This window comes from Thrips palmi, unplaced genomic scaffold, assembly GCF_012932325.1.
Source record: "Thrips palmi isolate BJ-2018 unplaced genomic scaffold, TpBJ-2018v1 HiC_scaffold_5, whole genome shotgun sequence".
Lineage (NCBI taxonomy): Eukaryota > Metazoa > Arthropoda > Insecta > Thysanoptera > Thripidae > Thrips > Thrips palmi.
In genome coordinates, this window is record NW_023144632.1 from 5,045,036 (window position 1) to 5,072,532 (window position 27,497).

Sequence of the window (27,497 nt, forward strand, 5' to 3'; positions counted from 1 at the left end):
ACGCAGCACAGCACAGTCCGTCCCCAAGCCCCAGCCGTACCCGCCCAGCTCCGCCAGCTCTGGCTCCACAGTTGCCGCTCACTCGTCGCCGCGACCTCCCCGCGGCCTGACTGCGACTGCCACTCGGTGAAAGCTCCCGTCGTGGTCCCCGTGCTCCCCGTGGTCCCCGCCGTGGTCCCCGCGCGGCGAGTCGCGTTGTGTGTGCTGCAGTTTGACGCCTACCTTTGGACTGCTTTCGGAGCCGTGGATTACAGAGACCGGGCGCTCCCCCGCTGCCGCCATGATACCCAGGTGAGTGCCTCTCGCAGAGCCGAGCGCCTAGCGGCCTAGCGGTGGTGTTGCCGGTGGTAGCACCAATGAACGCAGTTTTACTTCGAAACGCGTTGTGTTTGTGGAAGCTGCTCTTCGTTGCCGGCGGGCCGCAAGCTACCACAGGCGTGGCGGCGCGGTGGCTCGGCCTGGGCGGGGCGGGGAAGTCCACGCCCTCCTTCGGGACCCGGTGCCCGCTTTACATAAACGCCACCCCTTGGCGCCTCGGTGTCTCGGTGACTCGGCGCCCGGGGAGAGAGATAGCGATCGCAGTCGGAACAGAGCCAGTGGAGGCGGAGTCTTGCGGAGGGACACGGAGAGGTCCTTTCACGCTCTCCTGCGTCTGGGTCTCCCGAGGGGTCTCCGGGCCGTGCGCCGTGCACGCCGTGGAGTGCGGCAGACAAAATAGCACCGTAACGCGCCGTGCACGCCGCCGCCTGCAAAAGCCCTTCAGTGCCTTCGGGTTCCGTGGTGTCTTCCTCTTCTTTCTCTTTCTCTTCCTGTTGCCGCCGTCTTGCCCGCCTCTCGCGGCAACAGGCTGGCTGGCCGTGCCGCACGCGGGCGTCGCGGGCGCACCAAAGCCGGCCGCTCCACTCGATCAGAGACGCCGAGGGCCTCCGCGGGGGAGAGGCCGGTGCGTGCGAGGTGCGAGCGCATTGTCGGGGACTTCAACACCTACGTCGCGGACGTGGACATGCACGTCGCGGGGGGCGTGGTGGGAACACGGCGCGGGGCGGAGCGGCCGAGCCTGGTGGAGCCTGGTGGAGCGGTCACTGCGGGGCCTGGATCGGCGAGGCGTTGCTGCGGCGTTGCGCCACGCCGAGGCGGGCCGGCGAGCCGAGCGGCAAGCCGGCAGGCCGCGGTGCACCATCTCATCTGACCCGCGCCTCGCAGTGAACACGCCGCGCCGCCGCGGCCCAGCCGCAACGCAACGGCCAGCCAGGCACACTGCGGCGTGGAGCCTGCAGCGCCAGCAGAGCCAGCAGCCACTCCAAACCCCGTTGGGTCGTCCCGGACGGCGCCGAGCCGCGGAGCCGCGCGCCGGGAGCTTGACGGGATCCTCATTAACCGATCGGGCCGAGGAGGCGCGGCCAGGTTAGGCAACGTGACACCTCCGAAGCCGAGCCGGAGCCAGCCGTCGGGGGGCCGCAGTCCGACACAGCATCGGCCGCTGTCAAGACGGCTCCAAATCTCGCTCGAAATGGCGTTTCGACATGAGCTCAGTGTCCTCGTCCTCGTCCACCCCGACCGGGGCGCCGCGGCACCCCGACCCGGAAGGCGGCGCTGCGGGCCGCGAGACGCGCGTGACGCCCTCCTGGGCCTCCCCTCGTCCTCCCCTCGTCCTCCCCTCGTCCTCCCCCAGGCGGCCAACGAGGCCCCATTCATCGGCAGACTTCACCCGCGGGGCGCTAATTGAGCGCGGACTTTCGTTTTCATTCGAGGGGCCGAGTAGGCCGGCCAAGCGGAGGCCGGCCGCCAAGCCGAGCCAGCGCGGAGGCGCGGAGATCACCGTCCGGCACAACGATGACGCGGTGTCTGTGTCTCTCTCGCACCTTTACGGAACGCCCTGTGAGTGCGAGAGAGATCAGCCAGCACGCCGGTGCGGCATGGAGTACAGCACGGCGAGTTTTGGCCAAGAGACGAGGCGGTGCAGCGCGAGGTGGAGGGGGTGCAGGGGGCGTAGGCAGGTGGGGTGGCGTAGCGACTGTCGGGGCAGGGCACTACTTGCCGTCGCACAGCCCCGGGCGGTGCCGTGAAAGTGCGCGGGCCAACATCGGTCCGTCCGGACAGCGACTCCGAGGCCTTGTTAAGCTGGATGGCCCCCGGCCGCCCCCGGCCGCCCCCGGCCGCCCCCGGCCGCCCCCGGCCGCCCCCGGCCGCCCCCGGCCGCCCCCGGCCGCCCCCGGCCGCCCCCGGCACCTAACGGTGTGGATGACGAGGCCTGCGAGGCGGCCGTCTCCTCGCTGCGCGACGTCGGACTGGTGCCGGATGGATGAACGGCGATTTCCCGGTTCTGCGAAACGCCGAGCGACAAGTACAATGTCTGGATGGGGGATGCTGGATGCACCAAAAAACAGCCAATCAAAACAAAGGCCCGGGGCGGCTGGTGCTGCTGGCACGGCGCATGCGCGGAGCGGAGCGGTCGGCCTCGGGGGTTACGTCGCCCATTATGTCACTGGCACGGCGCCTGGCTGCCCGCCTGGCTGCCTGGCCGCTTGGCTGCCTGGCTGTCTGGCCGCCTGGCTGCCTGCCTGGCTGCCTGCCGCGACGTCACCCTTCCACCTGTAGTCCGCGCCACGCTGACGTCACACGGAGGCGTCGTCGCGGTGCCGGGGGCCAGAGCCCGGAGCCGGTGCCGCTGGAGGCGGGATTGAGATGGAGCCGTCGCACCGAGCACGCCAAGCAAGGCGTGGGCCAGGCCGGTGAGGATAAAGGCTGACTCCGGACCGCGGCTTCGTCGCGCTGGTCTAGTGTTCCGGATTGGGTGGGCGGTCAAAACCCGATGACTCCAGAGCGACTCTAGAACTCGGCCGGTGAATGCAGTGCCGCCCGCAGGCACTGTCAGTAGGCTGGCGTAGGGCCTAAGCTATCCCGTCGGCAGTGCCTGCGGCTGGCACTGCATTCACCGGCCGAGTTCTAGAGTCGCTCTGGAGTCATCGGGTTTTGACCGCCCACCCAATCCGGAACACTACGCTGGTCCGCAAGGGGGCGAAGTTCGAAGCACCAGGCGGACGGCGACGAAGCACTGTCCGGAATGAGCCTAGTGCTGCTGGCGGCAGTGCAGCAGCCTAGCCGTGGAGTCCTGGGCGCGGGCTGCGGAGGCGGCTCCGGTACGGCGGTACGGCACTGGCACAGCACGGGCACGGCGTCATTGAAGTGTTGGGGGATTATCCCCGCACTGCCATGGTCGCGTGGCGCGCGGCCACACCGCACGCCGGGCAGGGCAGGCCAGGGTCTCGACGGTGACGTGCAGGCAGCCTTCGGGTGCTTCGCAGTGCTTCGGCGGTGGCAGGATGCCGAGCGGGTCGGCCGGCGGGGCGCGTGGCGAGCCAAAGCCGGGCGAGCCAAAGCCGGGCGAGCCAAAGCCGTGCAAGGACACGGCTCTCCGTCTCTCTCGCATCGCCCAACGGGACGCGTCATGAGCGCGAGAGAGACAGCACTGATTTGAATCCAGCCTGCCGCTCCGGCCCAACCACCTGCTGGTCTGCGCAGCGGTCACGCCCCACAATGTATTTGAATGTGGATCTGGGCTGGCGGCGTGGCGTGGCGTGGCGTGGCGTGGCCTGCCGTGGTGTGGCGTGGCGTGGCGTGGCGTGGCGTGGCGTGGCGTGGCGTGCCGTGCCGTGGCGTGGCGTGGCGTGGCGTGGCGTGGCGCGGCGTGGTCGTAATGCGCGTATTGTTTACGGCCGTGACTTGCAGGCTGTCTAGCCGGGATCGGCAAACTCGCACTCCGCGGCCGGGGAGCGTGGCGGAGTGGCGGAGCACGCAGGAGAGCGGAGGCGACGGGAGGGGCCCGAGAGGGGCCGCGACCTAGCTGGCCACATGACGGCCACTGGATTCCTAGTTCAATGGACTGGCTATCCATTGGTACCGTCGTTTGTTTTATTCAATCCCCATTTCCGTAATCGTAAGGAATACAGTATGAAAAGGAATCTGCCGGACGCAGACAATACTTAAAACCACTAGTATAGGTAAGAGCATCGACCTGCATGCTGTCATAGAGAGCTGGATTTGTCACACACATGTGGCCATACTTCACATATTGGCCGTGCCGGCGTGCCCAGCTTAGATTCCCGTCCGATCAACAAAATATCCGAGATCATTTTCGATTGATCGATTAATCGCTCACGTCACGCGGCAAAGGGAACGCGCAGACGTGTTGCCGAGAGGCACCCGCTGCCGCCCGAGGGGGAAATCACTCTTAAAAGCTGTGACCCGACTACTCCCTATTACGTTCTATTACGCTATTACAAAAGGCTTATTACGCTCCAAAATATCCATATTTAGGCTAAAATCGGACCCTAAATAGAGAAAATTTTAAAAAAATTGGCTATTACGCTATTACTATTACGCGTAATACTTGGAATCGGTGACCCGACTATTACGCGAGTGATTTCCCCCTCGCTGCCGCCCGTGCCGCCCGGTATCGCCTGCTCGGTGCTCTGCCCCAGTGAGAGGCGGCCCGGCCCGCTGCGGCCCGCGGCCCGGCCGTGACCCCCTCGGAGATGGAGCCTCGGGTGGCGCCGTGCAGCGCCGTGGTGCCGGGAAGAGAAGAGCGGGCGAAGCGTGAAGCAGGCGGCGGTGGTTATTACTCGACTGCTGCTCCGTCGGCTCCGGCCTGCTTTCTGTCCCTCTGCCCCTCCGGCGTGTTGACCGTGTTGGAGTGCTGCTCTACCGGCTAGCACTCACCGCGGACTGGCTGGCTGGGGCGCCGACAAGTTTCCCCTCTATAATGTTATTGCCGCAATACACAAGTTGGGAGTAGTTAAAAGTTTAAAACGGCATTTCGTGTAGCGGCAGTGCCTGATGGAGTGGCTACGGCGGCAGCGAGATAACCCCGGCCATAAAAAGTCGTTCATTTTTGTCAGCGTGGCCGCCGCGTGCCACTGCACGCCGTCGTCCTCGGGGATTACAACGCTTGCGACGCTCGGTGTTCGGCGCGCAGGAAAACACACTCGTGTTTGCCAAGCCAGCAGAACGCCAGATCTGCGCTCACACCTTTCCAGCACGTTCTCCAGCAGACTGATTCCAAGCAGCCTTTTCGTCGCTCTGTCTCTGTCGCACTCATGGGGCAATGCATGGGTGCGAGAGAGACTGAGCGACGCAACTGCACTTCGGAAGCACTGGGCTGCAGCTGAAGTCTCATGGCTGCAGCGGCCGAACCACCCGCCACCGGCAGGACGCGTCACGGGTTCGACGCCCGCCGGCGGCACGGCGCGGCGGCCCCAGTTTCTGGACGTCAGAGGGCAGCCTCCTCAAAGAAAGGCGTCTGTTGGTTTTACTGGCGATAACCGCGGCGAAGGCAAAGAAATCTGTTTGGCGGAAACAAAGGCCGCAAAGCCGAAGCGGCAACGGCCGTGGAGAAAGTGCAGCAGAAGACTAGATCGGACTTATCGTTACCGTCGCTGCGGCCTCGGGGCGGCAAGGCGGCAAGGCGCTGGCTGCAGCGCGCCGCACCCCTCGTCCCCCGCATACCGCGAGGCGCTAGGCGCGAGGCCGGCCCGGGCAGACGATTCCCCGTTCCCCGCACTCCGCGGAGAGATTGATTGAGACGTTGGCGTGGCCGGCGAGGCGGCGGCCAGGACGCCGCCGGCGTTCAAGTCTCCGGAAGGCCGGCCGCCATGGAGCATGGAGCCATCGGCGGCGTGCTCCGCGACGCGCGGCAAGTCTCGCTCGCATTGTGACCTTTTTTTCGGAGCCGCGCCGACCTGTTACAGCATCCCGCGTCCTGCATGCCGCGCCGCGCCCGGGCTGCGACTGCACTGCCGGTCCGGCCGGGGCCGCTGCAATCCCCGCTCGAACTGATCTGACAGCTTCTGCCTGTAAGGACTACCATTTTGGCAAGGGAGGTACCGTTTGTTTTCGGCAGTAGTGCCTGCGCTTGCCGCCTCTGTACGTTTTCGAGGTACGCCTGCGGAATGCGTCCACAGTCCAGAGGCGATCCCAGTGCCTAAAATCGGAGTAAAGAGGAAACTCATCGACAAACACAGTCAAGCAACGGGTGCACCAAACTCGAAGCCGTCTGTCTCTTCGGCGCTCTTCGGCGCTCTTCGGCGCTCTTCGGCGCTCTTCGGCGCTCTTCGGCGCTCTTCGGCGCTCTTCGGCGCTCTTCGGCGCTCTTCGGCGCTCTTCGGCGCTCTTCGGCGCTCTTCGGCGCTCTTCGGCGCTCTTCGGCGCTCTTCGGCGCTCTTCGGCGCTCTTCGGCGCTCTTCGGCGCTCTTCGGCGCTCTTCGGCCTCGCCGACCCCTGGCGACGCGGGCCTGCCTGGGTCTGCCTGCAGCGGCGCGGCGACGCGACGCCGGCACCAGACGTGTCGCGCTGCGCCGCGCTCCTTGACCCGGCCCGACCCGCTGCAGCGCGCTGCAGTCGGTGCAGTGCGCGACAAAGAAGGACGCGCGTTCCGGGTGCACGCCGCCAAGGCCGCCCCCGCCTTGGCCGGCTGGCTGGCTGGCTGGCTGGCTCGCTGCACTGGGGCGGCGGACGGACGAGCTAGCCCCCATTCATCGGCCAGCACGTCGAGGGCCGAGGAGGGGGCCGCCCCGCCGCACGCCGCACGTTCATGACCGTGAGGCCGTGAGGCGCGAGCCTCCCGAAAATGTCGGCCGCGTCGGCCGCGTTGTGCAACGCGCGGGGTCCGGCAGGCCGCCTGGCCGCCCGGCCGTCTGGCCCCGCCCGTCCAGCGCGCTGACCATCCGCGTCGAGTCCGGCTGCTCGGCGCCCCGCCGCGCCGGCCCGGCCCCGCGATTCAGTGTGGAAACGCCGCTCAACACCAACCGCCAGAACGAGGAGTGCGCACACTGCGCAGCAGGCTCATTTCGACGTCCGCCACGGAACGCCCCATGAGTGCGAGAGCGACAGAGCGACAAAACGGCACGCGGAATCGCTCTGCAGAGCGCAGATTTGATTTGCCGAGGTGCCCAGAGGTGCCCCTAGGCGACGGCGGCGGCGGCGGTTTCTCTACCGACAGATGGTCCGCAAGATAGGGCCCCGGCCGCCCAGGCCCAGGCCGCCCCCTCGGCAGGGACCAGGGAAACAGGCCTGATTAGCGAAGCGAGAAAATGAAATCGCCTCGCTGCGATACGGCTGGGCTGCAGGCCGACTCCAAGCCGTGCTTTCGTCGCTCTGTCGCCGTCGCACTCGTGGTGCCCGCGGGATGCTCCGTGGCACTCCGTGGCCCGTGGCCGTGCGAGAGAGACAGCCACGCGGCGAGGCGTGGCGGCGCGTGGCGGTCGATTCGTTTAGCAACCGCACTCGCATCGCGCGCAATGTTTACATGTGCCGGCGGCGCGTTCGTCCGCCGGCTTTGCCGCTTTGCGCTCGCCGCTGGCAGAGGGCGCCGTTGGACCGCGGCCAGCTGGGTTGCAGTGTCGCAGCTGTCGCAGTGTAGCGGCGTAGCGGCGGGATGAAACGACGCCGCCGGACACGGCGGCCGGACGCCCTGGAACTCTCGGAGGAGTTCCCCCACTTTTGGCAAAGAAAGCGAACGCGAAAGGGGGAGCTGCGTGCGGCGGCGGGGATCGGCGGGGATCGGCGGGGATCGGCACCACACTGGACTGGGTAACACGGCCGCCGCGACTGACGGACTGACCCGTTCGGCCGGACAATTATGAAACGCCGAACCGAGCCTCGCATTTTTTTTTCGGAATGAGAACGGAAGCGGATGAGAGATAAGTCGACTATCGAGCCTCCTGTCGTGTAGCGTGTGCAGGTTGGTGGCGACTGGGCGACGGGTCCGCGCGGCCAGGGCCTTGGCCAGGGCGCTGAATGCTGCAATGCTGCAATGTTTGGGTGCCTCGCCGGGTCACGCTCCACTGGCTAATCCTTTCACCGCTTTCACCCTCGCCAAGCAGGCAAGCAGGCAAGAAGTGCAGTGACAAACGCAGGCAGGCAGTCATCGAGCAGCGCGAGCAGCGCGAGGGCGGGGCGGGACAGCCTCTCTGGGGAAGGCCGCAGGGCCGAAGGGAACGGAAGGGACACGCGGTGTGAACGGCAGTTGGACGCCTTTGATGACGACAACCCTCATGGCGGCCACTTAAGCACCCACTGGACCACATGGATCGTGGAAATGGGTCAAGGGTTCTCCCTTTCCCCGAACGGATGGTACTTGTCCAGTGGACGCGTCCGCGGCGGCGGCCGCAGGACAGCCTGCCCTGGACAGGTCCTTGGTTGCGGCCGTGCCGGGCCGTCCTTGACCGGCGCGCCGTGTTCTGCTCGGCTGTCCCACATTCGAGGCGCGGTCCCCTCTAGGTCCCTCTCGGTCCCCTCTAGGTCCCTCTCGGTCCCCTCTAGGTCCCTCTCGGCCCCCTCTAGGTCCCTCTCGGCCCCCTCTAGGTCCCTCTCCGTCCCCTCTAGGTCCCTCTCGGCCCCCTCTAGGTCCCTCTCGGCCCCCTCTAGGTCCCTCTCGGTCCCCTCTAGGTCCCTCTCGGTCCCCTCTAGGTCCCTCTCGGCCCCCTCAAGGTCCCTCTCGGTCCCCTCTAGGTCCCTCTCGGCCCCTCTAGGTCCCTCTCGGTCCCCTCTAGGTCCCTCTCGGCCCCCTCTAGGTCCCTCTCGGTCCCCTCTAGGTCCCTCTCGGTCCCCTCTAGGTCCCTCTCGGTCCCCTCTAGGTCCCTCTCGGTCCCCTCTAGGTCCCTCTAGGTCCCTCTCGGCCCCCTCTAGGTCCCTCTCGGCCCCCTCTAGGTCCCTCTCGGCCCCCTCTAGGTCCCTCTCGGTCCCCTCCAGGTCCCTCTCGGTCCCCTCTAGGTCCCTCTCGGTCCCCTCTAGGTCCCTCTCGGTCCCCTCTAGGTCCCTCTCGGTCCCCTCTAGGTCCCTCTCGGTCCCCTCTAGGTCCCTCTCGGTCCCCTCTAGGTCCCTCTCGGCCCCCTCTAGGTCCCTCTCGGTCCCCTCTAGGTCCCTCTCGGTCCCCTCTAGGTCCCTCTCGGTCCCCTCTAGGTCCCTCTCGGTCCCCTCTAGGTCCCTCTCGGTCCCCTCTAGGTCCCTCTCGGTCCCCGTGGCGCGGTCCAACTAGCCCGGCCAGCCCAGCCAGCCCGGGCGCGCGAGGCGTGTTTTGGCCACGCCAGCCGAGCTAGCGACGGAAGCAGCGCGTATTCGGCAATCCCTCATGTGGCTTCAAGGCGCAGGGAAACTGGATGGAAGGACCGAAGGAACCGAAGGCATCCATCAAGAGGGTGATCCACTGTCTGGACGGACGGAAGGCGGTGAGCGCCTCGGCCTAGAGAGCCTCGGCGTCCTTGGACCGGCCTGGCCCGGCCTGGCCCGGCCCGGCCCGGCCTGGCCCGGCCCCCAGTGGGTCGCCCGGGAGTCTGCGCAGGACTTGTTTGCTTCCCTAGAAAATGGGATGGCACCCGGTGCATGTTCAGGATATGTTAGAATGAAGAACATTCGCCAGTCGCTGGGTCCCATTTTCTTAGGACAAGAACGAAGTTTTCTGTGAAAAGGCTACACTAGAGAGGGTAAGCCTTTAACGCCTCGTCCGTTTGAGACCACGGGACCTGCAGGCTTTCAACCCTGCAGTCGCTTTGTAACGAAAAGGGGACGGATAGACGCAAAGCCGCGCAAAGCCCGCGGCTTGCATCAGCGGCCCAACATGCTTTCCGGCGCCCAGTGTGTCGAGTGCACATTTACGTCACAGCGGGGGAGAAAGTACCGATGGAGCGGAGGAACGCGCGGAACGCGCCACCTGCTGCACAGTGGTGGCGCGAAAAAAAAACAAACAAAAAAAGCCAACAACATTAGCTTATGGCGATCGTCCGAAACGGCCCAACAGATCGAGGCGTGTGTGTGTGTTGTGCGTGGTGCGTTTGTGACCGTGTGTGGGGGGGGGATGTGTGTGTGTGTGTGTGTGTGTGTGTGTGTGTGTGTGTGCGTGTGTGTCGTGGAGGATCGCGAAAAATGTGGCGCCATGCTGATTTCCAGCTCTGAATAGAGGTGGTTGGGGAGGGGGAGGTGACAGCCACGGAAGCTGCAGCGCCTTTTAGAAAGTGTTGTGATGGTCAAGCGATGTGCCCACGCCCGCCATACAACGCCGCGCCGCCGCGCCGCCGCGCCGCCCGGCCACGGGACGTCCCCGCGACTTGCCGCGAAGGGCTTCCCGCGTTTCGGTCTCTCACCCAGCCCCTCTTTCTGTTCCAGGTGACTGCAGCGACTCGTCGCCTACACTGCTACACACATACACCAGCGTCGTGGTGCACGTGAGTGCGTGGCGCAGGGAGGCCGGACCTTCCCGGACCTTCCCGGACCTTCCGAAACACAGCGCAGCGCAGCTTGACTTGCAGACAGAGCTTTGGTTTCCCATTCCGCCCGCAGCCCCCTCTTTTTTCTGGATCCGTGCCCCAAGGCCCGAGGGCGCGTTGCGTTGCCCGATTCACCCGTAACATTCACCATCCTCCCCCCCCCCTTTCTCTCTCTCTCTTCCCTCGGTGGTTTAAGTCCCTGCCCCTTATCTGCAGAGACATGCCGCGACGGTAAACGGCACCATGTATATCGTTTTTTTAAAATCGTATTTTTTGTTCTTTTTTCATTGAAATAATTTCCAAACATATTTTAACTTTAAAATGAATTCAGGACAACAGAATAAAATCAACGCACGATAAAGAAAATTTCAGCGAAAGAGGGCACCCCGGCGGGCTCTAGGCGAACCGGCCCTCTTCCCTGCGGGAGTGGTGCTCACCAGACAGTTCCCCCATCTCATCACAGGAGCAACCTCAGAGTTAAACCGCAGTGGCCCCGTCATTGGTCACGTCATCTGTGATGTGGAGGAGTCCTCTCATAGTAGGCCAGGCTGCCACCTTTCCCAGTAGTCCGGTTTCGATCCCCGGCCCCCTTCCCACTCAGGGGCCATACTACTGGTAGTCAGGAGTCTGCGTCACCCTGCCCAGCAGCGGAACCACTGGGCTATGAGAGGCAAGCTAGTTGCCGGCCGATTTTGTATACTTGAACCGCCTTCGTGCGATGCACGCTTGGTAAAAACATTCCGGATGGGACGGGAGTCGAACGTCGGACCTTCATGTCGGCACCCGACGCCTCCCCGCTCTCGGCTACCGCAGCTCATGTGAACTCGAGCGTGGGTCTAAGTCCTTTAGGCCAGAGGTTTCAGCCACCATGGTATAGCCAGCAAAAACTAGTGGGTGCGGGGATTCGATCGCCGCATCCAAAAGTCGATTGCGGATACCTTTCCGCGCTCGGCCACTGTAACCTTCGCTGGGTGAGGCAACGGGTTTGAACCGCAGTGGGACAGCCGGTCAAACAAAAATGAAAAGCTGTGTCGGGATTCGATCGCCTGACCCGACGGTAGAGGATCCATGCCACCTTTCTCTGGACCATCATTCAACTCATGTTGCAATCGGGAGGCGGAGCAAAAGACTATCGGCTTGAAAAGACATCACAATTTTACGGAAGTACGGAGAGTTGATCACCACGATCACCAGGTGTAAATGCCGGTCGGGTCGGGCGATCGATTCCTGACACAGCTTTTAATTTTTCGCGAGCGAGGGCGCGGGCGGCGAGAGAGACAGAACGCCGGTCCCGTTCGGATTCAGCGGGGCTATCAGCCGGTGCTGCACTTGCAGTGTCGTAGAGCACGGCGACGACGGCCGACGCGGAGGAGGAGGCGGAGCAGGGGGAGCAGAAGGAACGGGAGGAGCAGCAGGAGGAGGAGAAAGTCCCCCAAATGAAGACTGGCAAAGGAACAGCATGGCGATGAGGCCCTGCCTGGCCCTGCCAGCGTTTTGCTTGACGCTCTGTCTCTCTCGCCGTCACGGAACGCCCAATGAGTGCGAGAGGAGGGGCACAGCCAGGCACAGCCAGGCTCAGCCAGGCACAGCGACGAGACGAAAGCACTGCCGGGCCGGGCGGGCCGACCTTGGTCCACAAGTCCAGAGTGGGTGATTGGGCCAGCGGGACGAGACGGCACAAGGCGCACCAGGCTGCGCAAGGTCGGGAAGGAGGCAAATTGGGCAGTCGGAACAACAACAACAACAACAACAACAACAACACAACAACATGGGGCCGGCGGCGGTGTTCGAGCCCGTGCCGACTAAGTGCCACTCGGTACACTACTTGGCGGCCCCCAGGACGGCCAGGACGGCACCGCGGCACGTGGTCCACTTTCTCGCGTCCGCCGTGTAGCGCCGTTTGGTACTTGGGGAGGATGACTGGCGCGGCTGGCGCGGCGCGGGCCGACCACGCCGACGACGGGGAGTCGCCTTCGGCGCATCGCGTGTGCGGCAAGTCGCCGGCAGCGGGTCCCCCCTCATGTCCCTCGTACACACACTTATCTTATTTTACTTTTCCTCGTGTCTGGAGAGGGATCTCCCCGACGACTGGTCGCTCGCGAAATGGAATCTTCGCGCTGCTGCTGTACCGCGCCACCGCGCCCCGCGTGATCCCCGGAGGCGAGAGCCACCTTTTCCCGTTTCGGAAGCAACAATTTACCCGCGGCGAGGCGCGGTAGGCGCGGTGCCGGGGGTCATCGGGGAGGGGGCTGTTAGCGCTCGTTAAGAGTCAATTAGCACGCGGAAGCCGGGCGCGCCGTCCTCCGCCCAATGAAAAGGGGAGGGGAGGGTTTTGGCGGGAAAATGGAGACGCGACGACGCGGTGGCAATCATCGCGACCCTATCGTCTCCTTCGTCTCGCCAGCGGCGCCGGGAGCAGCCGGGGGCTTAATTTGCAGGGCGGGCCGGGGAGCGTGTGTTCGTCTCCATGCCACTTGGGCATACACGGAAACAGTGCGCCCGCACTGCACCCGCAAAGCGCAGGCAGGCAGCGTCGCAACGCACGCGCCGTCGTCACGCGGCACGCGGCGGAAAAACGGCCATCATGATTCTAAAATAGCAGGCATGTTTCTTCTAATGAACGCCACCGCGTCGTGCAACGCGTTAGTGGTTAGTGGGCTTGCCCGGCCGACCACGAATGCGAGTAACACCGTGCAGTGCCGCGCGGCGAGTGTCGGAGCAGCGCTGTGCAGGTTTCTGGTTCTGATTCCATCGCAGGCTGCCAGCAGCGGCAGCGGCCCTCTCGAGCGTCTCGAGGCGCCGCGACGCTCCGCTGGCCTTTCGGCGCCTTTCGGCCGGCTGGGCTGCCTCGAGGCGGGCCAGGCGCGGCACGACGCGTCAACGATGGCCCGCGAACTGTGACCCTCGCGGTTCGCCTCGTGGACGCCACCAAGTACACCAGCGGGCTGATTCCCCCGGTGTCGATCTGTCTCTCTCGCACTCATGGGGTTTGCCGCGAGGGTGCGAGAGAGACAGATCGATGGAGCCCGCTGGACGGCGATCGCCCCGCGGGGACGGCTTTATGGCGGCGAGCTGGTGGAGGTGGTGGAGGTGGTCCAGACCGTCCAGACGCATGAGGAAGTGCGCGGCACGGCAGGAAACGGCGATGGTCGTGACGTGTTGGTGTTCGTGACGTGTCGTGACGTGGTCGTGACGTGGTCGTGACCTATCCCGTCGCGCCACCGTATTTGAAACCAGCTGGTCCGCGTCGCGTGGCCGGTATCTCTGGCATCTCCCGCCCCCACCCCGAGCAGTGTGAGAAGAAGGTCGCTGGCGTGCCTTTTGTCGCCCGGGCCGGCCGTGAACTTGCGGGTCGCGTGCATCGACCCGAGCAGAGCCGAGCCCCAGGCGCCGCGCCACTAGTGGCCGCCACCCGCACCGCGGTGCCGCCATGCACTAGATGCACCCCGAGGCCGTGTTTGCGGTGCGGCGCTAAATGTCAAGTACGGCTGCAGCGGCCTGCCGCGGCCTGCAGCACTTCCCCGTCGTCCGGGCAGCAGGCCGCACCGCCTGGCAGCGCCACAGCCAGCCAGGCTGCGTCGGCCGCAGCGCCTGCAACACTGCGGCGCTGCGGCGTGGTGCAACGAAACTGAAACTACTACCCAGGTTCGGCGTGGCGGCGCGCCGTGCTGCATCGCATCCTCGTGTGCCTAGCTGGCGTGGCCGGGCGTGCGGTGCGCGTCTGTATCTCGCATCTTCTCTTCCAGCGGGCAGCTGGAGACTGCTGCGGACTCGTCCCGGAGCTGGGGCTGGCGCTGGGGCTGGCGCTGGGGCTGCCGCTGGCTGGGAGGGAGCCCTCCGCGGACCGCGGCGGCGCGCATCGGCCGAGTCATCCTCCTGACGCAACACGCGCAACGCGCTCGACGGTGTCGATGGCGTCGATGCGGAGTGGAGTGTTCGGGAGGCACCCGTCCGTCGGCCTGCCGTCGGCCTGCCGTCGGCCGCGTGACACGCAGGCACACCAACACGCTCGCTGCGGCAAAACGCTCCGCTCGGCGGCCGGTGGAGTGAATGGAGCTTCTCTTACGTTACTGCATTCACGCGAAACGAGGGTGCGCTGCGCGGTGTCCGCCCGATCGGCTCCGCGGCTCCGCGTGTGTGGCTATGCAAATGTGGCCGGGCCGGGCCGCGGGCGCCGCCAAACGCTTTTCGCAAGTGGCGAACGCGGTGCAGGCCGCCGGCAGGCAGGCTGGCGGTCTGGGTGTGGTGCGGGGGCGGCGGGGCGCGGCGGGGCGGGGCGGCCAGTGTCATGAGGTGGTTATGAAAGGCGTGCGCCACGACGAGGCTTCTCCGTCGCGCCGCGCCGTGCGCCCCGTGCGCGGAGGGAGGACGGCGACGACGCCTCGGACGCAGACGCGGCGCGCCACCTCGCGGTGTGGGGCTTTTGTTCCGTCCGAGGGGCGCTGCCGCCGCGCTGCCGCCGCTGGGCGTGGGAGCGCCGCACGCACTCGCACTAGCGCTCTATCGCACTATCGCGCCATCGCGTAACCGAAGCGGGCTTTTGGCGCCAAGCAATTGAATGCGGGCTAGTTTGCGTGTGACGTCACCGCCCTCGTCACCGCCCGCCCTCGACCCTCGGCCAGGATTACTGCAGTGGCCGACTTGGTCTACAGCGGTCGGACTTCTGTTTTTGCCTCGGACTTTGCGAATCTTTCCTGGAACAAATCAACTGCGGTGCGTCTGCGCGTGCCCCAGTACTAGCTCACGTGGCGCGGCGAAAGCCCTGCAAGCAGCCGCACCTTCCAAACCCCGAAAAATGAAGTCCGTCGGGAGGCTTGACGTTCTCGGCGACTTTGCATTCGATCGCTGTGGTCGGGGCTGCGCGTTTGTTCTGCGGCCGTTGGCAGTGTGCGCGTATGTGTGTGTGCGAGTGTGAGCGCGGGCCTGCCGGCCACCCCTTCCGCCGTCGCGTACGCGGTCACCTCGTGTCCACTACTTTCACTGCTCGCCAATAAAGAGAGGTTGCCTCCGCCACTCCCCGCCTCTCCCCGCCGCACAGTCGGCCACATTCCGCGGCGAGGGGCCTAATGCGCTCGCGACCCTTGTAGTTTTCCACGCCGCGCGACGTGGCCTCTGCTGGCTGATTCCGAAATGCCGTGCCGAAGTCCAGTACCGAGCGACTGAAGACAAGTAGTATAGCTTTGTGGCCAGAATCAATGACGTGGTGGTACACTGCCAACGGATTCCTCGTTCGAAGGGCAGTCCGTCCAGAGTGTCAAACTGGTCTTCGCTTCTTCCAGCACCCTGGAGAGACGGCGGGCGGCGAGCTGGCCGGGGCGCACCACCCGATGCCGCTTGCCGCCAGCTAGCTCGCCGCTTGCTTCCCCCACGAGCCCGCGGAGCCAGAGTGCGGGGCAGTGCGGGGCCGTGCGGGGCCGTGCGGGGCCGTGCGGGGCAGTGCGGGGCAGTGCGGGGCCGTGCGGGGCAGTGCGGGGCAGTGCGGGGCCGTGCGGGGCAGTCGTTGAGCTGCAAACCGCAGGCGGCGCGACCCGCAACCGTAAAGTAAATGTTAGTGGCGGTTCCGCGTTCGCGTCGAGCGCGGTCATGGCGCTCGACGCCCAACGCAGCGACCTTCTGAACGCTCCAGAGGGAAGCCCCAGGCCGCGGGAAACGGTAGAAAGCGGGCTGGACCGCGGGCCGGGCCGGGCCGGGCCGGGTCGGGGTGACGCAGCTCGTCAAGGCCCTCTGCTCGCTCTGCTCCTCCGCGCGTTAAAGTCGCCACAGCAAATCGCAAACGGGGCGCCAGCGCCGCCAAAGCAGGTCGCCGTTGTCGCGCTGGAAACCAATTTTCCACGTCCGCGGAGCAGTCCTCCTGGCGTCTTAGCTGGAACCGGCCGGGCCGCCCGGCCGGAGAAAGGAAAGGACGGCGACGGCGCCCCTTTGTCCAGACATTGCCTGGCGCGCCAATTAGGGAAGTCCGAGGCCGGGCGGGCCAGGCCGGGCGGGGGTGACGTCGGTGACGTCAGCCTGCGTCAACCTGCGTCAGCCAGCGTCAGCCCCGGGGAAGTGAGACTGCCCGCACGTCCGCGGGGCGGGGCGGGGCGGGGCGGCCGGGAACTTACAGTCCGCCCGACCCGAAGGCCGAGGGCGCCGAGGGCCCGCGTCGATGCGACCACAGCGACCTTGTTCGCGACGACCCACGTGACCTATCCGGTTCTACCCGGTTCGGTACGGCGGCTACGCGATCCGGATAAAGTCGGCCAAGGACGGAGAGCGTCTGCCACTTTGTGCCACATTGTGCCACGCGGCGGCACGGCGGCGGTGCTTCGTCTGGCGTCGCCCTGGCCGGGCCGGCGCGCCGCGGCGGCGCAAGGATGCAAGGACGACCGGGCGATTCAATTACCCGGAGCGCCTTATCCGAAGCAGTGTCGTTTTCTCGGAGCCCGCCCCGCCATGGCGGTGCCACCGCCTCGTGGCCGGCCGCCCATTCGCGTGTTGTCGTGTTTCGTGTTTTCGCGGATCAGAAACCACAGCAACCGGTGCGTGGAAAGACAAACCGGGTGGAAACGGACGAAACGGAGGAGGAATTCTCGGTGGAGTTTGTTTGACGGACCGCGCGGCCTCGTCTCGTGTTTCTCTGATGAAGACGATGCCGACGGCCGCGGCGGCCAGCAAACAGGATGTTTATCCGGTTTTCTAGCCTCGCTCCGGGTCGAACGGCCAGCGATCCGGTTTCGATGCACCAGCGGCGCGGCCAGCGCGGGGAAGACCCGTTGTTTGGGGGCTGGCCCGGGCGGCGGGCGGGCGGTGCGGCGGGCGGTGCGGCCGCCCGGATGGCCCCACTGGCACCGCACCCGCAGCTATGCGCGGCCGTGGCGTGGCACGGCGAGCACGCCGCGTCGAAAGTCCAGTGACGTGGCGGCCCCTGGGCCCCTCGGCCCCGCAGCACGGCCGCGGCCGGGAACCGACAGGCAACCGGGTACCCACAATCAGCATGGCCACGCCACCGTGCCCCCGCTAACGAGGCTTTCTTCTAGGCGCGAGGCGGGGCGAGGCGGGATGAGGCGGGGCCGAAAGCGGGTACTCGGTACCATCCCGGTAGTCGCTGCACTTCGCGGGTGGCAACACACGGCTCGGGGGAAAGGCGGCCGTTGGGGGAGGAGAAGGAGGGAGGGAACCGAGTACCCGGATGGCAACACCGAGCGGTGCCATTCTCCGCACGGCCTCGCTGGGCGACCTCCCTCCCCCCGCTCCCCCCAAACGCGACTCTCCCCGCTGACCCTCCCGTCCCGACCCGTCGCGGTACCCTTTCCATCGGAGGGAGAGTTTCGTCATGACCGGGTACTCGGTTGGCGAGGCGAGGCGGCGTGGCGAGGCGGCGCGGCGGCGAGGCGACCCTACTGGCGCGAAGAGCATCTCGCGGACGCAGCCCTCCCCGCCGCGCGCTGCCTCGCAGGCTGCAGGTGCGCGCCACGGCACGGCCCGCGGCACGGCCTTGATGGCCTCTTTCGATCCCTGGCTTGCGCAATCCGGGTACCGGGTACCCGCTTTTACCTTCTAGCGGCCCATTGTGCGGCTGGCGCTCTTTGCGCTCTCGCTGCCGAGCTGACTGCCGGCGCCGCTCCGCTCCGGGCGCCTCCCTCGCCTCGCGCTCCGGGTACCAGAACCGGATGACTCCGGATGCGCGCGGCGCGCACTGCCGCCACTGCTGCTCCGTGCTCCGCAGCTTCCGGGTCCGTCCGCTCGCCCTGCCCCCGACTGCGGATGGCAGCAGGCTGATTTAGCCGTCTGATTCCGAACACTGCTTCGTCGCTCTGTCTCTCTCGCACCCCTACGGACCACCCCATGAGTGCGAGAGAGACAGAGCGACGAAAGCAGTGCTCGGAATCAGGTCGTGCTGTCTCCCTCTCACTCACGGGGCAGCAGCACCAATCACCCATCCGCCTCCATTTAGCGCACCCCCGCGGAGAGGCCCGTTTTACGAGCACGCGCACGACGCCGTGCTGCAGCGTGCGCCGTCCTGGCAAGCTGGCCGAGGCCGAGGCCGGCAGCCCCCGATGTTCGGCTGTGCTTCCGCACGGCCTGCTCGGCCTGCTCGGCGTGGAGGAGGGAAAGCCACGCCACGGGGCGGCGCGGCCAGGGCGGGGCGAGGCGGGGCGGGGCGGTCCACCGGCGGCAACCGGTTACAAACGCACTGTCTAGCTCTCCGCCCGGTTCGTCCCGTCCCGTCGCGTTGCGTCGCACCGCTTTCGGCGGGAAGAATAAAAAAAACGGACCGGTGCAGTGGCAGTGCTGTAGTGCTCCGCACTGCTCGGCGGCCGCGTAGCCGCGTACTTTGACGTGGCACTGTACGTCATCTTTCCGGCCGACGGCCTACCGCCTTTGTCTCGCGAGGACCGCGCCGTGCCGCTGCGTTCGTCCCTCCGTCTCTGTCGCACTCGTGGGACGCACCGTAGGGGTGCGAGAGTGACAGATCGACGATGGCACTGTTCGCAATGAGTCTGTCGGGCCGCCGGCCTCCTGACCGCCTTCCCGATGCACACGGCCGAGTCGCCGGGGCGGGGCGGGGCGGAAGGGCATGACGGCCGCCTCTTAAAAGAAGCGGTGCGCGGCTTGCCGGAACGGCCGGGGCGCGCTCACTGCGGATCGCTGGCAGTGCACCGCATTTATGTGACACGGGGTCGCCGAGCCTGCCGACGACGGCGATGTGGTCGAAAAGCGCACCGACATGTCACGCCGCCCCGCCGCGCCCCCGCAGCGCACCGAGTTCCATCGCTATTCCGCGCACGACGCTGAGGCGCGCGTGCACGCACGCACTCACATGCACGCGCACACACACACAAACACACGCACGCAGTTCGGGCGCGACCCAGGACAGCGGCAAGGTCAGCTCGTCGACTTGTCTCCCCCTCTCTCTCCGGCCAATCAAAAACAGCGAGTCGTAGGCCTGGCCCTCGGCCTGGCCTGACGTGGGGGTGAAATATATCGCGGCCATGCCGCACTCGCACTGCCACAGCTGCTGTTTCTGTTTCTGCCTTGTCTAACAAAGCTTCCCGCCGTCCGCGTGTTGCAGGCCGCTGCTGGCGCTGGCAGCGCTCCTGCCCCTCGCGCTGGCCATCCAGTTCTCCCCCATCGAGCAGCACAATGAGAGCGAGTGCGCGCTGCTGCTGGACGGGCCCGGCCGGTCGTCCGCCTTCGACTACAACGTCAACACCCTGCGCGGCACACCGTAAGTAGACCGCTCTGTCGCTTCGCCGGGATCATTCCGCTCAGTTGTCTTGCTCCTCGTTGTCGTCTCTCTCGCGCCGCCGTGGAAGGCCCTGGAGTGCGAGAGAGACAGAGCGACGTGGCGGCGGCATTCCCCGCCGGCCTCATCAGCACGGCGGGGCGCAAGCAGGGCGAGCATAGCAGGCTGATTCCCCTTTGTCGCTCCGTCTCCGTCGCACCCCAAGGGCCACCCACGGGTGCGAGAGAGACGGGGTGACGAAATGGCTCGGCTGGGCGAGGCACAGCGATTGACGCGCCGCCGCGCCCTGACCAGTCCGAGTCCAATAAAGCGGGCGTAAAAAAATGGCGGGCCAATGAGGCTACGTTGCGAACGTTAACGTTGTGCGAACGTTGCGACAGCCCTCACGGCCTTTACGGTGGCGGCCAGGGCGGCCCGAGAAAGGCGGGGACTCCGTCGCACCGTCTGAGCCTTTGTTGTTGTTGCAGCGGCTACCGGGGACCCAACACCTGCATCACGTACGACGCCGTCAACCAGGCGTACATCAACGCCAGGAAGAGGATCCGTAAGTACACACACTGCTCGCCTCACTTTCCGCCCACCGGAGCGGCCCAGGAGGAGGGAGAGGGACGGGAGGCGGTCGGCGAACGAAAACGAAGGAGAAACAAACACGCGTGCAGGAGGCGAGGCTGCAATTAATTGCCATTTGTCACTTTGGCTGCAAACACGTCGTCGCGCCGAGCGGTAGCGGACTGCGCGCGGCGGACAGACAAGTCATTACCTTTTTTTACCTCCTCGCCTCCGCCACCGGCACGCCCTCTACAGCTGCAGCCTGACAGAGAGGGACCGCCCCGGACGAGTTGCGCTCGTTTTTCGCTGCCACGCCCCGCCCCGCCCCGCACTGCCCTTTGGCGCGGCGCTCGGACAGGACCACCTTGGTGGCCGCGGCGAGGCGGCGAGTGGCTGCAGGCGTACAGACAGAGAGCGCCGGGTTCAGAGGTCCAGTTCAGGGGCCAAGGGCCACGGCGGGCGGGCCAGGCGAGGCCCCAGTCCAGAATGCGCGTGCGAGACGAATCCTCTCCGCCAGGACGCCAGGACTCGGACACTCGGCGGGGCGGGACGGGGCGGGACCCTGGGAGAGCCATCCGCGGACCGCGGCGCACCGGTCCGGTCTGTCGGGCCGGCCGGCCGCCCCCGAGAAGGAAAAACACACTCGGCCGCCAGATTCCTATCGCGCTGCCGCTGCAGGCGGCCAATGCGGCCAATGCTGGCTCCCCCGCGGACGGCAGCGGACGGGCCGCCGACTCGACGTGGCTGTGGCGTGACGTGACGGGACGCGACGTGGCGTACCGGGCCCGCGTTTTTCATCCTAGTTTCCCCCGCGTCGTGCGTGGACCCAGCGGCTGCGCAGCGCTGCGGGGCACTCCGCGCCCGCCGCTCCGCAGTCCGCACCGTCCGCACTCCGGCCGGCCCTGGCCCCTGGGGCCCCTGGCCGGGACCACTGCGCACCTGCCGGGGCGTACCGGGGCGTCGCTCTGTCTCTCTCGCACCCACACCGGATGCCTCCCGAGTGCGAGAGAGACAGAGCGACGAAACCACACTGTCCGCGCCGCCTCGCACGCGGCCGGCGACGACGGCAAAAAAAAAGGGTCCCGGTGACCCGCGGGTCCCGCAGGCGGCCGCGCCCACGGGAGTGACAGAGAGAGAATAATGTACGCGATTAGCACGACGCACTGCATGGCCGCATGCACCGAGCTGCACCGCGCTGCACCGAGCTGCACCGGCCACCGGCCCCAACCGGGCCAAGGTCTCTGGGGGAGGGGCTCTCAGGAACTTGGTCGGCAGGGCAGTGGGTTCGAACCCCCTTCAAGCGTTCAGTGCTTTCTGTTTTGTTTTCTGTGCCTCAAACGCTGTCTGTGGTTTTTGCTTGCAGAGGTGTCCCAGCCTCAGGGCCAGTGGACGGGTCCAGACGTCGCCAGCGTCGGCGAGCTGCTGCTGGACATCTCCATCCAGCTGGCTAAGGCGTAAGTACCGAGTGCCGCGTGGGCAAAAAGCGGGCTGCAGGGAAGGCCGCGGCCGCAGCGGCCGGCCGGTCTGTAAAAACGGACAACCGCAACCACACACGGCGCCGAACGGCGCGCTGATGGAGCAATACGGCAGTGGAGCAGACCGCCAATGCGTCGCCGAAGTGCTGCGTCCATCATGGAAGGCGAGGGGGAATTATTCCGAGGCTTCCAGGATAAATCGGTCTAGACGGCGGCGCGGCGGCGCGGCCGAGCGGCCGAGCTGCCAAGAGCTGCCAAGAGCGCGGCCAACGGGTTCGTTACTCGCGCGTCGTCTGCTCGCGATAAGCGGCAGCATGGCGGCAGCATGGCGGCAGCGCGACCAATACCGGATCGGTTACTTATTGGCAGGCAGGTGGCGGCCAGCTGCTTCATTCCGGCGCTCTGTCTCTCTCGCACCCATGCCGGACGCCCTCAGAGTGCGGGAGACAGATAGCAGCCAAACGATAGAGGCGGCGGCGCGTCGCTCGGAGCGCGTAGATCACGCGGTCGAGTGCTGGGTGGCAGTCGGCGCAATAGACTGACAGTCTGGGCTGGATGCCCTGCCGGCCGCGGCTCAATAAACACGTTTCGCAGTGGCGGTGCGCGGCGCGCGGCGCGCGGCGCGGTTGCATCGCCTTTTAATTATTTCCTCTTGATTGCCTCTATCCGGGCAAGGCGATGCCGGGCGATGTGGACGCCGAGGTCGCGGCCCGTTTCTCATCGCGTCGCGGGCCGCGCTGCCCAGGCAGCGCAGGGCGCGCAGGGCCCTTTCGAACCGCAATGTGGGTGTGGTCCGAGCCGACTGAACCGCAATGTGAATGTGTGTGTAGGTACGGCCTGACGTACGAGGACATCGAGAAGGGCCTGCCCCTGATCGACACGTCCAAGACGCTGATCCGCGAGGTGTGCCCGCCCTACCTCGCCAACGTGGAGTGCCGGCCCGGCAAGTACCGCCGCTACGACGGGCTGTGCACCAACCTGGAGCACCCCACCTGGGGCGCCACCAACACGCCCTTCACCAGGCTCATCGGGCCCCTGTTCGCCGACGGCATGACCGCGCCCCGCGTGTCCGTGCTCAACCAGCAGCTGCCCCTGTCCCGAGTCGTGTCCCGCACCATGCACCCCGACGAGGGCTTCCACGACCACGCCGGCACCGTCATGGTGGTCGCCTGGGGCCAGTTCATGGATCACGACTACACCCTCACCGGCACGCCCCTTGGTAAGTCAAGACCGACTAGGCGTCGCAGTGCGTCGCAGCCGGCAGGCGTGGTGCGGCGCTCCGCACGGCCAGCTGACGGCCAGCGCCCGGCGGCTAGGCTAGCCCGCCCAGCAGGTGCGCCGTGCAGGGCAGCCTACGCTCGGCCTGGCGGGCGCTGTGGGGTGTGAGTGTGGGACGCCTGAATGCTGATGCCACTGTGTTGCCGTGTTGCAGACCCTCTGAACAAGAACGAGCCCGAGGAGTGCTGCGACCGCCCTCCCCACCTCAAGAACCCCTACTGCATGGAGATCCCCATCCCGGAGGACGACTACTTCTACCGCCTGACCCGTGTCCGCTGCATGGACTTCGTCCGCGCGTTCCCCGCCGTGCGTCCGGGCTGCAGACTCGGTATGGCCAAGGGTTCGATTCTCGGTTGAAGCTTCTTTTTGCGATGTTGCTGACGGTGCTGCCCGTCCCGCCCCCAGGATCGCGCGTGCCCTTCAACACGCTGACCGGAGTGATCGACGGCAACACCGTGTACGGCGTTACCGAGAAGTTCGCCCGCCACCTCCGCAGCGGTTACAACGGCCTGCTGCGCATGAACCCCGTCTTCAACGAGTATGGCCTCAAGGACCTGTTGCCCCTCAAGCTGGACATCCCCGATGAAGGCTGCACCCGCCCCAACCGCTCCATGTACTGCTTCGAGGCGGGCGAGATCCGTGTCAACGAGCAGCTGGTGCTGACCTGCATGCACACCCTGATGGCCCGGCAGCACAACACCGTGGCCCGCGGGCTGGCCCAGGTCAACCCCCACTGGGACGACGAGACCCTGTACCAGGTAATTTATTTTAATTGCCTTCTTCCGATTGGTTCCCCGTACGCTCGTCGGACACGATTCGGTCCCCGACGAATGTCGAATCGGCGACAAGTAGGACCTCACTCTCGCTTGCCTTGCTCATGACTTGCTTGCGTTGCAGGAGGCGCGCCGCATCATCATCGCCCAGATCCAGCACATCACCTACAACGAGTTCCTCCCCATCATCCTCGGCAAGGAGGTCATGGAGAAGTTCGGCCTGCTCACCCAGAAGGAGGGCTACTGGGACGGCTACGACTCCAACGTGAACCCCAACGTGATCGACGCCTTCGCCGCCGCGGCCTTCCGCTTCGGACACTCCCTGCTGCCCACGGCCATCGAGAGGTGGAGCAAGGCCCACAAGTTCATCGGTGAGTGCGGTCCTCTGGTCCCGGCGCCGCGTGGCCGCGCAGACTGCCGCTGACCTGTCCTCCCTCTGACCGCCCACCTGTCCGCTCCCCCTAACCGCATCCGTGCTCCGCAGCCTCCCGCCGTCTGTCCGACCTCATCCGCCAGCCCTACGACCTGTACCGCGCCGGCGTGCTGGACGAGTACTTCATGGGCCTCATGAACCAGGTCGCCCAGGCCATGGACGACTCCGTCACTCAGGAGGTGAGTCTCGCACTGGAAACGTTCTTCGGACTGTACGTCCTGGCGGTGGGTGTACTACACGCGCTCTCTTCCCCGCAGGTCACCAACCACCTGTTCAAGAAGCCCGGCGCTCGGTTCGGCATGGACCTCGCCTCCTTCAACATGCAGCGTGGTCGTGAATTCGGTCTCCCCGGCTACATGGAGTTCAGGTGCGGCTGAGCCTCGACTGACTGGTGCCCCGATGCCCCCCTGGAGGCCCCCCTGCCCCCACGCCTCCCGTGCCCGTGACTGTATGCTAATCCCTGTCGCAACGCTTGCAGGAAGTTCTGCGGGCTGCCGCCGGCCGACTCGTTTGACGAGCTGCTCGGGTCCATGCCCAACTCCACCGTGAAGCGATACGCCTCCATCTACGCGTAAGTAGCGAAAAGAAAGCTGCGGCTTCTCCGCCCTCTGCCCTCGTGGAACTCGGTGGAACTCGGTGGAACTCGCGCTGACGCCCTGTGCTCCCCCCGCGCTACTGCGCTGCAGGCACCCGTCCGACGTGGACCTGTGGTCCGGCGGCGTGTCCGAGAGGCCGCTGCCCGGCAGCATGGTGGGCCCCACCTTCGCCTGCATCATCGCCACCCAGTTCAGTTACTCGCGGCGCGGAGACCGCTTCTGGTACGAGCTGCCCAACCAGCCGTCCTCCTTCACCCCCGGTGAGTACCACGCCGTCCTGCCGTCGGCCCGCGTCCGCCCCGAGCGGCCCCACGCCGCGCCACTTTCTCGCAGTGGCGCTGCCCGATACATCCTGGGCCATCCTCATCCTCGCGCACTGACCCACACTAACCCTGTCTCCGTGGCGTTCCGCAGAGCAACTGCACGAGATCCGCAAGACCAAGCTGTCCCGCGTCATCTGCGACAACACCGACCTCATCGACACCATCCAGGTCTACCCGCTCGTCCTCCCCGACCACGAGATGTAAGTCGAAAGGCTCTATAGAGTCCATGGGCTAGGCGGCACAAGGCCGGCGTGACGAGCAGGCGATTAACCCCTCCGTGTTGCAGCAACCCCCGCGTGCCCTGCAAGAGCGGCATCCTGCCCAGCCTGGACTACAGCAAGTGGGCCGACTTCAGCGGCCAGGCAGCCGCCGGCAACAGCGTGCCCTTCGTGAGTAACGTGCACTTGTAGAGCACGTCCAGGGCGCGGAACGCGGCAAGGAACCAGGACCAAGTCCGAGCAGCAGCCGGACCGAGGCGCGCCCCTTAGAGTTGCCACCATTCACAAGCACTGCCCGGGCCATCTTGATTTGCGAGCAGGGTTTTCAGGGCTCAGTCGAATTCCAAGCGAAAGAGAATATTTCCGTTATACAATGACTATTTCTGTTTTTATTATTTTATTTTTCACTTTTTTATTTTTTTACAATCTTTTGAATAGTTTTTCAGGATAAGACTAGCCCGCCTCGCCCGTTTCATAACGTTCACAGTACATTTAGTGCGCCTCTAGCGGAATTAGAGTAAGGTTTCTGGTTTGATTCTATCCAGTTGCTGAAAGTACATTAGTAGTAGTTTGTGCCTTTGTTCTGACCGATGTGTAAATATATACATTAGTAACATTTTTAAAAGTAAACAAGTTGTTCCTTGGTAAGTCTTTTGATACTTGTGTACCATAATATGTGCCAATTTTCTGTAATTGTAAACTTATTATTCCTACTCAATGGGAAAAGCACTTTTCAAGTTTTGAGCATATCTTCACCCTCTCTCCATCTTAGCTATTTATTTTTTTCCCCACTTTTCCTTTTATTTTGTGGCGGGACAAACTAAGTTCGGCTTGCGCTGCCTTGAGCGTCATCCGCATAAAGCAGAACCATACTGCCCGCATACTGCCCTCCGCGACAGCTTGAAAGCCGACTGAGCGCATGCGTGGCACTGCGTGGCTCTGCGTGGCCCGGCACGACATTTCCTGCTTCCTCTCCGCTCTCCACCGTCTTCTCCGTGCTCCATTCCGTGCTCCACTTCACGCCTGTTGCTTTGTTCTCTCTGACAGGTGGCCGACGGGCTGTCCGTGCCAAACAGTGTCATCGCTCCTCTCATAAACCCGTCGCTCCTTTTCAAGCGGTCCGCCTCCACCTTCCACGGCAAAGCTAGCATGGCGCCCGCCTTCGAGCACTAAACGCACGACACCCCCACCCCACCCCACTGGCCCCACGCGCCCGTCGTCGTCGTCCACACACTTGCTTTAGGTCCATTTACCGCCAAACGGTCGGCAAGGCTTCTGGAAGGCTTCTAAAAGATTTCCGGAAGGCTTCTGCTGAACGGCCTCGCCGCGGATAACACTTTTGGCGGGAAATTGGTCCGTTTGTGGGCGTCGCCTTAGCCGCGCCACCGGTTGGTCCGATTGGTCCGATTGGTGACGCGCCTTGCTAGGCGGCGCAGAGACGCACGTCCGGTGGCTTGGGGCTTGGGGCCCACGCCATGCCGGCCCCCGGCCGCGCCCTGTGTTCATCCCCTAGGATAGTCATGCCTTTGTTATTTATTGCTCATTCTGCATCCTCCACAATCCCTTTGCTCATGAGTGTTGTATATGTAGCCATATTGCTAGTTACCAGACGAGTTGTGCGTGTTAATTGATAAGCTTCACCTCCACATGTAGTGCATGTTTCATAATAGTCATTCGATGTGTTTTAGATGTCATTTATCTTCAGAACCATGGTTGGTTTGTACCCCTCTACCCAATCATTTGGAACTAGGTTCCAAACAGAAAACTTCCATTATCCCCAGCATGTACATTTAAACTTAATACTTTTTTCTACGTTATAATTATGTATAAGACCTTGGACATAGCCTTAAGAGATTGTTTTCTACGTTCAGATAAAACTGACTATTTATTTCTCAATTCAATTTTGTGAGTTGTTGGCTATTAGGAAAACGGGTTTCCATCCTCGAACTGCAAGCTGGAAACATGGAAACATGAAGCCATTACCGCTGCTTCGAAGGGCTTCGATCCGGAGGTGCCTTGGCTCGGTCTTGTTTATACAGCACAACGTTATTCTTAATTTCCTATCCATTAAAATGAGAAGAAAGGATACGAAATTTTTACTTTAAGAGATACATTTTCGATTCACTCAATACCCCCAACCAAAAACAATGTTGCGCTTTTTGAACCTGACAGGCCTGGTGCGATTTCCAGTTCGACGAAAGTGTTCTGAAGCTCAAAGTAATTAAGATATTTTGTATACTGTACAAATGAATGTAACGAATAATTGTTCTCGATAGATGACTACCAAGATTAAATGTATTGTTTTGTAAATATTACACATGCGAACAATTTGTTTTCAACTGGTAAATAAACTTGACAGTCTTTGGA

General features: G+C 64.5%; 1 protein-coding gene across 1 annotated transcript; it reads left to right on the top strand.

Moving 5' to 3' along the window:
• Positions 1 to 27,497, top strand: LOC117650877 (peroxidase). The gene is made up of 15 exons (XM_034394499.1): positions 1 to 291; positions 19,312 to 19,467; positions 19,953 to 20,029; positions 21,398 to 21,488; positions 22,340 to 22,728; positions 22,942 to 23,115; positions 23,193 to 23,545; positions 23,685 to 23,931; positions 24,045 to 24,172; positions 24,251 to 24,360; positions 24,472 to 24,564; positions 24,680 to 24,849; positions 25,004 to 25,112; positions 25,199 to 25,301; positions 26,178 to 27,497. Exons 1-15 carry the CDS (start codon positions 281 to 283, stop codon positions 26,301 to 26,303), a joined length of 2,337 nt encoding a protein of 778 aa, XP_034250390.1. The 5' UTR covers positions 1 to 280; the 3' UTR covers positions 26,304 to 27,497.

Excerpts from the sequence above, each read along its gene's own strand:
- LOC117650877 (XM_034394499.1), top strand. Across the intron at positions 24,565-24,679 it reads CGATACGCCTCCATCTACGC|GCACCCGTCCGACGTGGACC; the intron begins GTAAGTAGCGAA and ends ACTGCGCTGCAG. Across the intron at positions 25,113-25,198 it reads GTCCTCCCCGACCACGAGAT|CAACCCCCGCGTGCCCTGCA; the intron begins GTAAGTCGAAAG and ends TCCGTGTTGCAG.